A 17,704-nucleotide genomic window follows, 5' to 3' on the forward strand; every position below is an offset into this window, starting at 1 on the left:
ACATTTGCTTCATTTGACAAATTCTATTCAGGATGCTCATTTGAATGTTCCACCACAGGTTGGCTTGACCTCTTCCAAATGTGTGCAAAGCAGCAGCTGTCACTGAGTGAGGTCAAGCTCATTCACCATGTGGGAGCTGCCCGAATCCATTCCAAGCACATGAAATTTTGTTTAACATTACTCCCTGTTCCAAGAGAAGGTATAAGGGGAGAGGAACAGGATTTCATGTCTTTGAAATGGAAGCTCAACCCCACTCCTGAAATAATAGGGTCAGGTTGTGCTGGCCAGGGCTGTTGGGGGCATCAGATTGAAGAAGGCTACAACAGTTTATGAAATGGTTTATGAGATGTTTGGCTCCCCCAAACTGCTGCTGCCTTTGAACATAAAGTTTCTATATATAAGCTACCATGGCTAGCAGCCATTGACAAAGCTCTACTTCATGGATCAGTCTGACAATTCCCTTTTAAAGTCATCTAGGATCAGACCAAGTCTAGGAGAAATGCTTGCAATGTATATTGCAACGGATGAAGTGGAATCTGATGCAGAAAAGCTTATGGCATGATAAGTTTGTTTAGTCTTCAAAATGCCACAAGCCTCTTTTACAAGTATGGGTGGTATGAGATCAGCAATTGCCTACTAGGAACTATGGGGGGGATTTTACATTCTTCCATGAGATAAAAATAACAGCAAGTCACCAGGCCTTCTATCTGCCCTCCCCATCTTCCCAATACAGACACAATCGAGTGGTGTCAGTCCATCGGTTTTTCATGATTTTGACATGAATGCCTCTTATGGGCCCAAACGATAAAAGTACTTTGTTACAACTACTGAGCCATGAAGACAGGATCAGGTAGTGTGTTGAGAACTGGACTCTTAATTCTGCAGAGATTCAGGTTCAAGTTCCCTTTCAGCCATGAAGCTTGTTGGCTGAACTTAGACCAGACACTCTCAGTCTAACCTACCGCACAGGGAAGCTGTAAGAATAACATGGGGCTGGGGGCAGGCACCACATACACTGCCTTCAACTCCTTGGATAAAAATGTAGCAACCATTTCCAACTTGGGTTTCCAGCCATATGAACAAATAAGCTGCCCCACAAGGTTCATTTAGCAGAACTGGCACACAATTGACGTGATATCCCTGACTTTCTCCCTGCCTCTCCCAAAAAAACCCCTAATTTCCCAGTCTCCAATGAATATGAATGCAGATTTCCAAACCTAAACAAATACACACCCATGGTATGCACATTTGCAGAATTATATAAATCCAGTTTTCTTTAACTTGGGTTCTTAAAGCTAAAGAAAAGACCTAGAAAGGCAGCGATCTCCAGCTCCTGCTCAGATGGAAACCCCCTATATAAACAGCACATCCTAGCCCAGACTCAGCGGCATTCCAGCACAGAGATGAGCCCCCTATTTCTCCCACCGGAAAAGGTGAGCATTGGAATTCCCAGAATGCTTCCATGAGCCAAAGAGCTTACGCTTCAGGAACAAAGCCCTTCAAGAAACATTTGAGCAGACCCTATGCAAGGCACATGACCCTGACCCCCCTGGAGCGGCCAAACCCATTACCTTTCAAGAGCTGCTTGATAAGGGTGGAGTGGGGCCACTTCTCTGAGGCTTGAGCTAAGGCATTGGCAATGCGGGTAAGGTGCCCCATGTAGCCCTTGCGTCTTCCCCCAACAGACCTGCAACAGAAGATGGGAGAGGATGGAGACTCATGGTTCCTGCAGACCATGTCCCTTAGGAAATGAAAGGCACGGGTGGAATGACAAGAGGAGTGGAAGGCTTTAGAATCTGTATGGCCTTCGTTGGTTGAAGCCAGACAAACTGGCTTGATTATGCATAAGGGATGACCAGAAAGAACAGCCAGACTGTTGCCCTGAACTGTAGAATGGACTGATCTCAGCACACTCCCACAGAAGACTAGAGGTTGTTGGAAGGAGTTACTGCAGCATGCGTGCGCGCACGCACACACACTTTTTAATAAGCAGTAGCAGGAATATTCCAGGTGCATGGAGGAGTATAAGGATCCTGAGCAGGAGGTCAGGACCTCAAGGAATGGAAGAAGCTAGCAAGCACCCCATGAAATACTATGAGCAAAAGGAGCCTTGAAGGACAGACTACCCGAACCAGATATTTTGAACTACAATTCCCATCACCCCTTACCGCTGGCCATGCTGGCTGGGGCTGATAGGGAGTGGGGTTGGAGGGTACGAGGCTGAGGAAGGCTGCATTAGGGAATGAGCAGAAAGAACTCCAGGAAAAAAGGGGCACAGAAAGAGCAGGTCCGCCCCCCAGTGTTATGTGGCATTATAATGCACTCCTAAAATTGCTGAATGCCATGGTTTGGAGATTCTGTATTCTGGAATCGTAGATTGCCATTGACGTCCGGGTCTGTCCAGGGCAGTTTCAGGGCAGAGGATTCAAGACCAGGGAAGATGGGGAGAGGAAAATCCAACCAAGACACCCCAGTACTCACTGCGATAGCTCATTTTCTTCCCAGGCAGACAAGATTCTTTGGATTAAGCGACACTTCTGCAGCAACTGCAGAAAGGAGCACAAAGGGGCTCATCACATAAGGATTGCCGGAACATCAACACCACATTTCACCAAGAAGCATTCTACTTTCTTAACAAGAACCCTAAAGGTTTCAAGCTTGCAGTTTAAAAGATTTCTGGTCCTCACTGGTGTACAGTAAAATCTAGACAAGTGTTGGTGGCTTCTGCTAAGACTGCAGAAAACTGCAGATAGAAGATTCTGGATGTCAAACAGTGGGAGCCTTTGCCAGCTAGTCAATTCCCAAGGTGGGCTACAATCCAGTGACTTGTCAACTAAGCCCAGGCAACCACTTTCAACCCTATTCTACTCACTGTAGTTTTCTTAGCCCTGAACACTGGCTTGATCCTCAGTTCTTATCTCCCACTTTTCACATGGGATCACAACCTTCTGCTCCTTTCTTCAACAATTCATCCCCCAACCCATACAAAGAGCTTGAAGCCACAGGTACCCCACAACCAAAACCTACATGTTGGATGACGGGGTTCTCTGGGAGGGGCTCCGAGTGGTTCTCAATGGTCTCATCCCCAGCATGGGAACTGAAAACATTGCTAAGGCAGGCCTCCACCTGAGCGTGCAAGAAGTTGTTGTATGTGTACTTGAAGTAGAGGTCCTGGCAGAAAGAGAGGAGAATGAATGAATGATTAAATAAATAAAGTCAATCAGCACTTTATATTGTCTAAATCGTACAACTGATTACATTCACCCAAATTAAGAATTGGCCACTCTTTGAAATACCAATGTCACACAAAAAACCAGTGTTGTAAACTTGAAAATGTTAAAACCACCAGCAACATTGAATCAGTTAAAAATATTTTCATCAGTAAGAAAAGAAACCCCCTCCCACAATTAACTGGGCAGATTTGTTTTTATTTCTTGTACTATGACTTTGAATCTGTCAACTAAGAATACTTAAATTAGGCAATCTCCCTAGGATTTTTTTGAAATAGCTTCTTTCTATAATACAACTTTGTTGTTATTTACACGATCATTTCAGGGCAAGTCTTTTTTTTCAATGCTAGGGCTTGGTATTGTTTATTGAGCAAATATTGCAAATACGACATGCTTTCCAGAAGTATTGTTCTTCCTCCCCACCCCTGAAAAACAAAAGAGCCTAACAAACTTTTCAAGCTCAATAGAAATATATGCATATTTTACCCTTGGAGAGCAGTGTTTGAGGCAACAGCCAACAGGTGTCGTGCTGCTACTCACCAACATTGTGTCGAGGGCCCCGAGCTCTATAATCTCATCCTGCAGTGTTGCATTGTTGGTACCCAAGGAGCTGGCCAGCAGCTTCACCACATGCAGGCGCGTGTTGCCCAACGGAGGGTCCAAGGTCCCCCACGTCGTCTGCAGGGACTCTTTCTGCCAGAGGGAGGGGGCAAGATGAGAGAGCATTCCAGGCCCATCACAAGCCCCTATGACACCTCAACACTCCCTTCCCACCTCACTGCTGGGCTGTGCCACAGAAGGGACTCCAACCGCCGAGCATAGCTGCCAAGTTTTCCCTATTCTCGCGAGGAAGCCTATTCAGCGTAAGGGAAAATCCCTGTAAAAAAGGGATAACTTGGCAGCTATGCCGCCGAGAGAGGAAAAATTCAGGATAAACTATAATCATGGAATTTTTAGATTCTACCCCTTTGCCTATAATGAGCCCAACCTGGTGCCCTTCAGATGGTCATGGGTTACAAACCCCCCAGCTGTGCTGGCTGGAGCAGATGGGAGTTTTAGTACATAACCATCTGGGGTGCATCAGGTTGGGGGGGGCTGTTTGAGGGCACTGTCTTGAAGATCCCACACCAGACAGAGGGGCTTGAACCCTTTGCACCCACAGAATACTATTAACTCTTGAAGTGGCCCCAAGGCCAAGCATGCTGCTAGAATCCCCCCCAGCCTTTCCATGCCATCGAAGCAAGTGCACACACAAACCAACCTTTGGTGGGTCGAGCAGCAGCTGGTGAAGCTCCCTGAGACGCTGTTTGATGGCAAGCAGAGTGCCCAGACTGGCTTGGCTTGAAGCCACTTCACAGTTGGGCCCGGTCATCTCCATCTGCCCCTCCAGGTTGCAGTAAAAGCCCCCCATGCCGCCCAGCTCTGTCCTGCAAAGAAGAACAAGAGCAACCAGCATGTCTCAACATCCAGATCTAAGGGCTTCCGCAAAGGACAAACCTCAGCTACCTCAATTCTGCGCCAAGGAAATTCAAATTGTTTGAATTAATTATGCCAATCAAGTCAGGTGCCGTGCATTACACTTTGAATCCCTTTCTCCTCCTTTGACGCAATCCATTTTGCTTCCTGGATTCGTGTTGTTGGAGGGGGCTGGGACTACTTGAGGGGAAAAGGTTGCGTTTATTTTAAGACTTGGGAGTGGCAAAAGGGAAAATGCGTGTAGTGAAATATATGGATGCTGGAGCCCAATGGCCAACAGGATCAGGAAATCATTTCCAAAGCCAAGAGCTAGGCAAAAGATCCTGAAGCCCTGACCTCCCAAACAGCTGCATCCAGATTTACTGGAGATTTTTTAAAAAGACCTGGCGTATCTGCTTTGACCACAACCATCAGGGGCTAGGTGATTTTGTTTTTAAAGGGGAAAAGTGGATATCAGGATGCAACATTACTGTACTGTAAACAGGATGCACCTGTTGCATTACAACCTCTGTCTGTGCGTGTACAAGACCCACCCCACACACCTGGGTCTGCGCGGCTCCAACAGGGTCAGCAAGACCTGGATCCCATTGACAATGACAGACTCGCTCCGTTCTCCATCCAGCATATTGCTTAGCAGCTGCTCAATCGTCTCCTGCCTTGACACGAGCAAGAATTGAAACTGGTTATTAAAATGGCCTAACACTGTCAGATGCTGCTTCTGCCCTTTTTTTTCTTTTTTCTTTAACTTAGCAATGGCACAAGTATAGGATAAAAAAGAAAAATGTAATAGCAACCCACAACAATTTGGAAGCAGTTGAGACCCATCTGATATTCACAGCCACATCCTTGTCAGAGGCAGGGGCCCCTCAGTTTGGGATAAGCAGATTGCTGCACCTCAGCGCCAGGTGAGGCATTGCTGTACAGCAAGCAGCGTCTAGAAGCAAGGCTGGGCTGGTTTAAAGAGGTAAGTTACCGAATGCTGGCTGCAATTGGTCTTGCTGAATAAATTTAAGCAACATTCCATTAATTAAATTTTTTATTTTATTTTTATTTTAAAACTACACCCCACTTTTACCATCTAGGCCTCAAAGTGGTTTCCAAATGATAAAAATACACATTATACAAAATCGAAATAATAAAACGGACCTCAAAAATTAAAAATCTCCGAAATACAAAGGTTTTACTCCATGTGGGTTAGTTTCAGTCCACACCCCAACCAAAATAAATATAAAAAAACATTTATAACTGAAAATGCAGCCAGGAATTCAATATCAGAAGAATCTTGACAAGCAGATAGATGAGAGTTACATTCCCCCCCCCTTTTCTATATTTTTATCGGCGTTAGTTGCGACAACCCTTATGCCTGGTCTAAGGGTCTCTCGTATTCCCTACTGCCAGTGCTGCTACTGGCTTGGTACTCACTTCTCCAGTGTAGCCAGTAGCTGGTCGGGCTCAGGACTGTCCTGGATTGGGATCATCTGCTCACGGCTCAGCCGGATAATGTCACACAAGGACTGTGAAGCATTGGAATGCTGCTGTGTAGAAGGGATAAGGAGGGAAAATTAATTAAGACCTGCTCTAGAGGAAGCAATACTTTGACACACTTGGAGACTATGGGTTGTATCAAATGCTAGCCCTACTCAGAGTAGACCCATTAAACCTGACTAAGGTTCATTAACTTCAGTGGGCTTACACTGAGTACACGGTAATTGGATACAACCCCATATTTAACCGATCACACTTTCCCTTTGGATGCTGCCCTCCTGCAGGATTACCCTTGAAACTAAAGACAGGTATGCAGTCTATTTAACTGCCCTCCGTCGCCTTAAAAGCCCAGGGTTACATGCCACCTTGTCTTACTTGCAATCTGAGAAGGTGGGGGGCCCCCAGAGATAATCATTGGAAGGTGCTGAAACTTCAGTAATTTTATTTGCTGAAAACATTTCCTATCCTGCCTTAAAGATCCAATACAGCTCACAATACAGTATAAACCAAAAGACAAATGTATTAAGGACAGCAAACAACAGAAACCTCATCAACATCAAACACCTCAAAACAAAGAGCAAGCCTAGCAAGGAACTGTCATCAGCAGGAAGGTCTTGAGAGAATAAAATAGTTCTTGCCTGGCACAAAAAAAGCAAAGCGTATAGGAGCCAAATGAACCTTTCTGGGAAGAGCACTCCAAAGATCGGGTGCCAGCACGGAAAAGACTCTGCATCTTTGTTGATACCTGCCTAAGCTCTGGTGGAGGGGCCTTTCCACTGTAAGCTAAATCTAATGAGCACATTCTACAGATAATCTGGTGCTAAGCTGTTTATGACATTATAGGCCAAAGCTTGTACCTTATTTCCCAGTGTGCTTCCAAATAGAATTAAGCACATTTTTTTAAAAAAAAACTGTGGATGGCTCATGTTAGTCACCTTGCTACTGTATTATGGACCAGCTTATGTTTCTGAGCAGTTTATTTCCATAGCAGAAGGACATTTAAAGTTTTATAGCATGATTGTAGACCATCCTTCTCCCACCTACAGAAGGGATACTTCACTTTTCTGCACAACTGGATAGACTGCTCCTGAATCCTCACAGAGGATGGCATCATGCTCCTTCTTGCCAGAATGAGCTTAAATGCTATAAAATCTCCAGATACCATGTTTAGAACACAATACGACCAAGGCATGCATAAGTGGCCTGCTTGATTTTGAATACCAACCGGGGTTGGTTTCACTAACCTCGACTTCGAAATGATCATCATCACAGCGCAAGACACTAAGGCTGCAATCTTAGACACATTTGTTTGGGAGAAAAATCCCATTGAATGCAAAGGGAGGAAATATGCACGGGATTAGGCTGCATGAAATACACCTGTTTAATTCCACCACAAGCAGTCTAGCATGTTTGGCTCCTACTGAGATCAGCTAACAGAAAGAAGTTGAAAGCCCTGAGCACCCACCTAACCCACACAAAAGCATACATCCTTTCCAATGGAGGGCCAGAAGAGCCCCAGGACACATTTAATACTTACATTGTCATCTTTTGAAGGGTCGATCATCCCAATGAGCCTCTGCACAATCTTCTCCTCATTAAGCCACTTTTGATAAGGGGGGGGGTGTTTGAAATGAACATGAATGGAAAGGTTAAGCAAGTATATTTCACCCATGTTCCAGTTACCAACCCAAACCTCCCAGGGACAGAAGACTGCACTCAAATGCATTCAATTTTATCTTACAGTGCTGACCTCTGGGCCCCATTGTTTCTCCAAAGGTTCTACCAATATCCTTGGAATATTATTGGTAAATGCCATGCAGTTTTGGGCTTTGGAAGCCCTCAAAACACGAGACCTTCAAAGGAGGATGTTGTGAGAGACAAGCTTCCCAAACTACGGTTGGCTATTCTATAGAACAGGAGTATTCTGAAATCAGGTATGTATCCACATGGTAGCTCCTATGAGAACACCAGAGGTCAGTGCAGAGGTATAGAGCAGGGATTCATTTTGAAGGGTGGCACCTCGAATTCCAGAACAGATGGCTGGTTGTTCAATAAGGAAACATGGGCTAAATTTGCTTTATCACCTTTCAACCAAAAAAAAGGCAAACCTCTATTTGGGTAGTGGATTCTGCTGTTTCTCTTACACTGCTTCTCCAGATAAGCAAACTGGAACCCACAAGAACAAGAAACTGAATCCACCCCAAACACCAGCATTTCTAAGATTCACATCAGGGGCACTTGGGGGAAATAATGAAGATATTCTCCAGCAAAGCCTGCTGAACTGCAAATCTTTCCCTTCTAATTGTTCCAGTGAATAGGGCAAATATGTTTCTAAAACCTTTCATTCTGTGAATGATGAAAATTTCAAACACAATGATTGAAGACTGGATGTGAAATTGTGCTGCGTGCCATTTCAAGAAAGAGGAAGGAAGGTGAGACAGTTAGGAGTGCCTGCAGGAGGACCCTTACATTGAACACATCTTGTCTGAGCTGTGGCTGCTCCACACAGGTGAGGAGCCGCAACAGGAGGTCCATGATGGCCGAGGTACCGATGTGGCATAGCAGCAGGTTGACAAAATCGTCCTTCTTGCGCAGGAAGGCAACTATCTGGAAGACAGCAGAGCAAGTGAGTGGGTGTAGAAGGGACGAGATGTGAGGGAAGGAAGGAAGGAGGGGAGGGGAGGGGAGGAAAGTCATCTCAAGTAAGCTTGCACAGTGTTGTGGTGACACTGGAATAAAACCTTGGAACAGAAAGGAGATATGATATACATTTCTTATGAGCCAGTCTACAATTGGGTTTAAGTTCCTTAAATAGGTAAAGGCTGTACTGGACACCTGTCTCATCATTAGGCTGTCAAATTTTTGCAACTAGTTACAGGTAGGTAGCCGTGTTGGTCTGAGTCGAAGCAAAATAAAAAAAATTCCTTCAGTAGCACCTTAAAGACCAACTAAGTTTTTATTTTGGTATGAGCTTTCGTGTGCATGCAGTTCTGAAGAAGTGTGCATGCACACGAAAGCTCATACCAAAATAAAAACTTCGTTGGTCTTTAAGGTGCTACTGAAGAATTTTTTTTTAATTTTTGCAAGATTGTCATGGTGCAACGGTTAGACTAGGGGTAGGCAACGTGGTGCCTTCCAGATTTTGTTACACTACAACTCCTATCAGCCCAGGTCAAGAAAGCCAGAAGTCAAAGATGATGGGAGTTGTAGTCCAGGTGTTGCTGGATGGCATGATTATTAGCTATCCCTGAGTTAGGCCATTCCTGGGTTAAAGCTCTGACCAGGACTGGGGAGGGAGTTTAAGTTCCCACTCAGCAGTAAATCTCACTAGAGGATCTTGGGTCACTCACTGTCAGCCTGACTTAACTTACAGGGTTGTACTGAGGCCAAAGGGGGGGGGGAGTACATGTGCAATCTTAAACTCCTTGTAAGAAGAGCAAGATACAAAAACAATAAATACAGAAATACTGTTAGCCAATTTAAGTTTTTTCAGAAAGAGAAAGGTCAAGTCTGTTTATTTTTTAAAAATAAAATAATCTGAGCAGATACCTTTGGCATCATAAGGATTAAAAAAAAAACCCTTGCTTGGCTACAGAACTTGGTGGGTGACCATGGGATAGTAACTCACCCAACATAAATCATGAGAAGGCCATGAAGATAGAAAGGAACACACACCATGTATGCTGCCCGGAGATTCTCTGAGGAAGGCAGCATAGAGTACATAAATGGTTTTTAATGAATGTTTACCAGAACTATGAAGAACAGAGGAGCAGCCCTGCTGAATCAGACAGAAGGCCCATGCAGTCCAGGATCCTATTTCACAAGCTGATCAACCAGATGCACCTCGAAATTCACTAGCTTGAAAAGCCCAACATTGATACTTATTTCTGACATGGTTCAAGTCACCATGAGATTATTTTGCGGCATCATTTTCACATGATCAATACTAATTCCGGGTGCATCTTTGTATGGTGACAGCTAGTATTTAGCACACCAGGGATTCCGAATAAATGTTTGAGAGTCAATGGACTCCCCCATGTGGACTACATCAAGTGTTGCCACATGAGGATGTAGCAGTTAGAAAATATTCATCACGTATTTCCTAATGAGCTCACTTGCTAGGGCTTCTGTAAGTTGTTCGGGAGGACCTAATGAGCATTCTCAGGAGTAAGTCCCCTGAGCCACATAAAGCCATTTAGAGGACAGGGACATTTAATCAAAATATTTAAAGGCTGCCTTTTGCTAGAGCATCATTAAAAAAAACCACACTACAAATTTAAGGCAGTAGTATTAGCAAGCTTTTAAAAACATGGAACAGTTAAAACTGGCATAGCGCCCAACTGAGATGAGCACGTGCAAATATACCTGATCAGTCTTGCGGTTGATAAGAATCCCCATGACCTTGCTGAAGAAACTAGCCAGCAGCGGGTTGAGGATACCTCCAGTCTGCAGGAAGCCGTAGAGGCGCCGCAAGAGAGACTCGTCCTCTCCCAATGCGTCGTTTATCTGGGTAACGTCTGATGTCAGGATCTCACACGACACACTTGGATACCTATAGGAGAGAGGCTTTTTAAAAAGCAAATACACAACCAGACCTGATGCGTGATCATCTCCACCAGCCTCTTCCTTTTGAGTGAATGTTGTGTGGCCCACCTGCCTGGCAAGATCTATCAGTATCTCCAAAACAAGAGATACCTACAATATTTGAGTTTTAGTGTAGGGTAAATATTCTGCAGCAAGATAATCCCAAATTCAGCCCCATGAAAAGCTAATTCTTACATACAATCTGTATGAAATATGTCAGATGGTCAGGAAGATTTCCTTACAGCACATACTTTATTCTATTTCTTCAAGTCAGAGAGAGGACCAGGGTAAATACAGCGTTTTGGCCCATCAATCACTGAAAATGTGTCAATTCCCTTCTTTGGTTACTGAAATTATAGCAGGCACTGACCATGTACTTTCAATATTATTTTCATTCTACTCCATGTTTGTTTTAATAGAAGCAGGTTTTCAAACTGACAAATTCTGCACACATCATCAAAATTCAGAGCTTGTACAGCAATCATGGAATATATGCAGAGCTTTGTTATCAGATCAACAGGCCTACCTACCCTTCCTCTCTAACTCCTACTCTAAGACTTAGTTGGCTACAACCCAAGAAGATTTATGATGCAGTGACATCTAGGGCTTAATGCACAAATACACTAGATAACTTTTCAAGTTTAAGTTATTAAGTTTCCTTTCAGTTGATGCATAGCTTTCTTCTGACAGCAACCAGGATTCATTCATTCCCAAAATGGTCTAAATATAGAACAACTATATTGCTATTAGTGAAGGTACTGGGCCAGCTTGGATGCAACATTCCAGGCTTTATAAGCAACGGTTTATTAATCTAGGAACAAGCATAAAGTCTGCACACTCCTCGCTTGCCAGTCTCCTTGAAGGTCAGCTTCAGTGCTGAGAGCCCAATTTGTTTTAAAACAGAATTCTCCCTTATGTCCAAAACAGGAACTGTGGCTCAATGCTAAGCAGGAATTCCAAGCCAGAGCTAGTGCCCAGGCCCAATGCTTGCTTCTGGCATGAGAAACCATGGTTTATGAAACCTGGAATTATATGCCCACCCAATGCCAAACCACAGTTTGTGCTTCAGAATGTACAGGCAATCCATGATTCAGAGCTGCTGCTCTGCTCCAATTTCTCATATGCTCAGAACTCAACTCAACATGTTGTGGCCTTTGGGGATGGAGCAGCGGCTTGTAACTACAGTTTGATAAATCACACCAAACCACAGTTAACAGAAACTATGGCAGGGGTAAGTAACCTCAGGCCCGTGGGCCGGATGCGGCACAATCGCCTTCTCAATCTGGCACGCAGACGGTCCGGGAATCAGCATGTTTTTACATGAGTAGAATGTGTACTTTTATTTAAAATGCATCTCTGGGTTATTTGTGGGGCACAGGAATTTGTTTGTTTGTTTTCTTCAAAATATAGTCCGGCCCACCGCATGGTCTGAGGGACGGTGGACCAGCCCATGGCTGAAAAAGGTTGCTGACCCCTGAACTATGGTTTCCAATCATTGTTTCCCAACTTGCTGCAAATCATGGTTTGTCAATTCAGATATCACTAGGATATATAGTTTAGCATGGTGTCTCAATAAAGCTGATGTCTTGACTTCTCCCATTAAAATTTTTTTAAAAAAGCAGCAACCATGCAGTTTTCTACCACCCCGCGCCCACAGGCAGCTGAAGAACCAAGAAAGGAAAATGAACGTGGCACATTTCTTCTTTGTTCTGGACATATCAAACAAACAAACAAGAGAAGCTCCATTTTCATCCAGCCCCCCCCCCTTTCCAGAGCAACTTACTTGTAGCGTACTCTCTCATCCACGTCCCCAGGGGGCTCCTCTGTCACGCAGGTGACCAGTGCTTCCATGTGCTCAGGCTGAACCAGGAAGTCCACCAGCTTGCGGTTGACCACCTTGCATTCCTGTAGCACATCCTCTTCATCCAGAAGTTCAAAAAGGGTCACGTTGCCACGCTCCAAGAGGGTGTCAATATGAGAGGTCGTGTGGAGGTCAAACTTCCAGAACATGGCTTGCTGCGGAGGATGGAAAATGAACAGAGGGGCCAATTGAAAACCAACCAACCAACAATGGGATGGGAGATAAGCACAGGCATCACAAGCTAGCAAGTGCAAGTCTCCTAAAGTAATCATGCATACAACTGTCCAGTACTATTTTTCTAGGAAAAGAGGTGCCGGAACTCACCATGAACAACTCCCTTGTTCTCTTATAATGACAATGTTGCCCACCTGAGTTCCGGCAAGTTCCTGCTGAAAAAAGAAGTCTTGCAACTACCCCTTCTTAATTCGAAACAATCCTTGCACAAAAGGTGGGGGGCAGAGCCTAGCATAAAACTGTTCCCAATTGAAAACTCAATGGCACAGAGACCGCCATTATTCACAGGAAGGGAACAGCAATAACTGAGAGGATAAGGACATGGGAAAATCAATGGGACAGGTATAAACAGAACAAGGTAGTCTGGGTGGCTCAGTGATAAAGACTGTGGACTTGACTTGTGGTAGATTTAAGAGAAACAAGGAGGAAGGTGGACTGGGGTGGAGCCTTTTGGGAGTCCAACTCCTAGCAGCTCAAGTCAGCATGGCCAATTGCCAGGGATAGTGGGAGCATTAGGGGTGACAACAGGTGGATCAAAATAGCACACCACACAACAAAAGGAAAACCAGGTGTTGAAATAAGTACTAATAGAAATGAGTTCAGAGGAAGGTAAAGCAAAACGGCCAAGATCAAAGAGTTGATAAGTCATCCAACAGAATTCATTAAAGGCAAGCTGAGCAGGAATGGAGGAATGTAGAGGACTCCATTGGGGCCACAAATTAAGTTTCAGTGTGTGTGCCAGCGAGAAGCAAAAAAGGAATAGCAGATGCAGAGGGAGTTGTAACATGAGCATTTCCCTGCTAAGTGTCCAGTAAGGCCAAGTCTGTTGGGAAGGGTGGTGATGGGAAAGATCTGGAAAACAATTAGCAAAATAACAAAACAAGGGGGAAGAACTTGAGTGTGTCTGGTGTTGGTCATTCAGAGCAGATTAACTATTCCTTAACTATGAGCTTTCTGGACACCCCTTCTAAATTTATGCAAACTTCCCTCCCCCAGGAAATCATCTCTTCTATAGGTGAATGTGACAAACATATTCATACAAGTAGCATAATAAATACAGTATGTCAGGCAATTCACTGTTCACCAAGAGACCCAAAGAAAAAGAAATAACCCATGCCTATTGCCATTTCTTAGAGGACCAGCTTTAAAAAGAACCACTGATCTTCTGAGTCCAACTACAGCTGACCAGTTGGTGGCTCCTGAGAGCCTGACACCTCAGAAGCTCCAAGAAATAAGAGGTATTCCTTTTATTTTTTCAATCTCCCATTGAAGACTAATTGTGTCAGAATTTATACTAGGACTAACAAACTGGTCTCTTGCATCTGTTGCATTCCTTATTGTTTTTGCTTTGGGTATGCTCTACAAGTGAAAATGCAGAAATCAGTAGATTGGGGTAGCTACCGTAGCTCCTTGCTGGCAGTGGAAGAAAAATGTAACAGGCTCTCTCAGAGTCCTTCTGGAGTCTTATGAAGGAAGCAGAAACTCTTTCTGAAACCCATTCTTAACCAGCCATCATGGGATTATGGGATTTTACAGGTGCCACAAATCTATCTTTTTTTTAAAAATATATTTTTATTAATTTTCCAATTAAAACCAATTATATCACATTCATTATTTCAAATTATACACATATATATATCAATCAAACCGAATGTTATGCCAAATCATCTAAAGAATTTTTTATTTGGGTTCCCATGCTTCAAGAAATTGGGGATTCCTCGCAACCGTCCACTGCCGTCTTTTTTCTAAAGTTCAAATCGTCCTCCAAGTTCATAATAATCCAGATCTTCCCCTTACAGTCACATAGATGTTTTCCACTTTCAACCGATTGTTTCCCAGCTGCTGAGATAAATATCAAACAAGGTTTCACAAATGTTCTTTCTCCTGTGTGGGTTAGTCAGTCCAGCCTCCCCATAAATCTTCTTAGTCTGGAGCTCCCTGTTGCGTCGAAGCAGCGCCATCTTAAAAAGCTCAAATCACTTTCGTTTTCTCTCATAGCCATGAAGATTAACGATCTTTATAAAATTTACAGCTTTTCCAGGCAGAAGACCCAAACATCAAACCATAAACTCTTGGTAAATTAATGGATCTCCTTGCCCTATAGCTGAACTTAGCTTCATGTCGCTGCTCCAATTCAAAGTGCGTCACAGCTCATAAATCCTCCGAACGCGTCCAGGACTCCTTCCGTCCGACTAAGGGGGGGGGGGCTTTTCTCATCGGCAACTCCACATCTTTAAAAAATATGCTCAGTAACAACAGTTTATAAAGTTCAACTCACACAGTCTTTTGCTTCTCTTTCACTCCAAACAAGCCAGGACATCGCGTCTGGGAAGGTACGAAGTAACTCATATGAAGAAAAATAAAAAAAACCTCAATTCCCTTATCGCTCCGTCCCCATCAATCCTTCTTCCAGATGATATACAGCCTTTGACTCCTCTCCCTCAGCAGCATAAATTTCTCAGCAGTAAACAGCGCTTCTTCCCCTCCTTCTGAAGTATGTCCATAGATTTAAGCCTAATTATCTTCTTTAACCATGGAAATCCCCGCCATGCAGATTAGCGTCCGGGAGTCCTGGCCCTCGTAAGTGCTTTTCAGCCCAAGCTCCCCCCACTCCATAAACAGTCGGAGTGGGTCTGGGGGCATCGCGGGCCAGCGGCCCCTCTCCGTAACCCCCGGAGAGGGTAGGGGGTTGCCATTTACTCCCCTAGCAACCGCCAAATTCCTTACGAAGGTCAGAGGGATGGAAAACAGGTCCGCCATTCCTGCCGGCGGAAACCGGAACCGCGCCACAAATCTATCAAGGTCCTGACTGATAAGGAGGAAGGCACCACCTTCCTCAGCATCCTAGCTCTGACTGGAACTTCAACCTGTCCAGTAGTTGGAGAACTGCTGCTTTGAACCCATGATGACTGAGTGACTGAAGAGAAGCAGATGGGCTGGTTTCACCACCCCTTTTCAATGCATGCTTTAGGACAAATGTGGATTACTAACCACAAGCAAAAGCCAAAAGGGTAGTAGTAGTCATATTGTGAAGTAACTAACATACAAGAACAGCAGTAATGATCTCATGAGTGCACAAATGACACTATCTTCCGTGCCATCGTTTCTCATGCATGTTTTGCAGGTTTCCCTAACTACAGCTGCAATCCAAAGCGGCAAAAAGATTCTCTGTATCATCAGCGAGGGAGGGGGAAAACCAGAGAGAAACAAATAGTAACTTGGAGACGCCCCGCTTCCCTTTTCAACCCTGTTGCCACCACAACTGCAAAGGCCAAAAGTTTTCAGTCGGTTTCCAAGCAACCTTGAACACAAGGCTTTTGCAATATAGCAGCACAGGCAGCCTGGCTCTGACCGCAGTCTTCAGATCAACTCAGAGAGACTGGTGTTCAGCAGAAGCTGCCAACACACATGGGCGGGGAGGGAGGGGGCAAAGGTGGAGGCAGGGTTTGTGAAGTTCAGCCCTTTATTTTACAATACCTAGGGTCAGGAGGTGGTCACAAAAAAAGTCTGCAATACCCACAACTCATTTAACTTTGCAACAACCATGTGAGGTAGGCTGGTTATTTGTTTAACAGATTTATGTAACCCCTTGTATTAGAATTCCAAGGCAGATTGCTTGCATATATGTGCGCAATCTCCAACAGAATATGAAAACACTTGGGAGAGTTTAGATGTTTTTTTAATAAATAAGACACAATTAAGTTACCCAAAGCAACCCACCAACCACTAAACCAGAGTTCAGTCCCCATTATTCGCTCCACACCATTTGTGTTATCAGTTGCATTCAAATCACAGTGCTGTACAGCATGTGGCATTTCAAACAAGACCCAGTCTCTGGTTCCAGCTCTCTTCTTCAAAAAAGCAAATTCCTAGCTCTCACTGTGTCTGAGGAGGACAAACCCCCCACAAGGGATATCACTGTTACCACCTTGCCTTGCTTGTGAGCTTACCAGCTAAGAGAGTGCTAGATCTGACAGAACTTTAGCACTTCTTATTCAAACCTATCAGATCCCAGCCCTTCTTTGACAAATGCCACATTCAGCCAGCCCTTCTTTGACAAATGCCACATTCAGCCCAGGAAAGGATTAGGCCAGGGGTCGGCAACCTGCAACAAGCAGCCCACAGAGGTCGTTTAACCACCCCACGAGCCGCCCCTCAACCGAGCTGCCCATTTGGCAAGTCCCCGTGCGCTGCGCTAAACCGGTGCAGCGTGGCATGGGGACTCGCTTCCGTGGTGATGGAAATCACACTGTGCATGCACAGACGCCAGAAATTGTGGGCATGCATGATCCGGCCCACAGAAGAATCTCCACTGGAGTGAAACGGCCCAGGCGAGGTAAACCTTGCCGACCCCTGGATGACGCCACTGATTTCAAACATTTTAAGGGGAATGCAGCAACCAATGCAGGCGCATCCCCCTCATAACTGCCATACCCAGCTGTGAAGCGTAGCCCTCAAATTATCTGCTTAACTATATGCCTTTTGTCCACATAGCAAGGCTGGCTGTGGAGGGCATGGGTGGGGAAGCCCTGCTACATACTTTATGCATCTGTCCCAACATGTAAGCACCTGGAATTTTCCCAATCCTGTTTAGAGTGGAAGGCAAGAATGGAGGGGGGGGGAATCATTTCATGTTCTTGGCATTCAGCACTGAATTTGAAGAAGCTAGCCCTGTCTCAAGTCTTTTCTTGGGGTGGGAAGCACACACCACATGCAAGTTACAGGGACCACTGTAGACACAACGAAGAATGGCAAAACTTGTTTAGACTGAGAACCACTTTATGTGGTGGAAAGCTGAAGGAGGCCACATTTCAACAGTGGCTGAGGTTCACAC

At 44.7% G+C, this 17,704-nt stretch overlaps 1 protein-coding gene across 7 annotated transcripts in view; it reads right to left on the minus strand.

Annotated features, from left to right (window-relative positions):
• PPP6R1 (protein phosphatase 6 regulatory subunit 1) overlaps positions 1–17,704 on the minus strand; it is a 49,895-nt gene that overhangs the window by 15,385 nt on the left and 16,806 nt on the right. For 6 of the 7 annotated variants that reach the window (XM_035134593.2, XM_035134594.2, XM_060281618.1 and 3 more), the window contains exons 2-12: positions 12,559–12,791; positions 10,557–10,743; positions 8,661–8,798; positions 7,729–7,794; positions 6,129–6,241; positions 5,249–5,362; positions 4,492–4,657; positions 3,771–3,923; positions 3,028–3,171; positions 2,482–2,546; positions 1,572–1,687 (exon numbers count right to left, since the gene is read on the minus strand). In XM_035134593.2, coding sequence (XP_034990484.2) covers positions 1,572–1,687; positions 2,482–2,546; positions 3,028–3,171; positions 3,771–3,923; positions 4,492–4,657; positions 5,249–5,362; positions 6,129–6,241; positions 7,729–7,794; positions 8,661–8,798; positions 10,557–10,743; positions 12,559–12,785 — 1,489 coding nt within the window. In that variant the 5' untranslated portion in view covers positions 12,786–12,791. The remainder of the gene's footprint in view (positions 1–1,571; positions 1,688–2,481; positions 2,547–3,027; positions 3,172–3,770; positions 3,924–4,491; positions 4,658–5,248; positions 5,363–6,128; positions 6,242–7,728; positions 7,795–8,660; positions 8,799–10,556; positions 10,744–12,558; positions 12,792–17,704) is intronic. The other variant, XM_060281619.1, reaches the window with a different exon arrangement.

The sequence above is a fragment of the Zootoca vivipara genome, chromosome 13 (genome assembly GCF_963506605.1).
Source record: "Zootoca vivipara chromosome 13, rZooViv1.1, whole genome shotgun sequence".
Taxonomy (NCBI): Eukaryota; Metazoa; Chordata; class Lepidosauria; order Squamata; family Lacertidae; genus Zootoca; species Zootoca vivipara.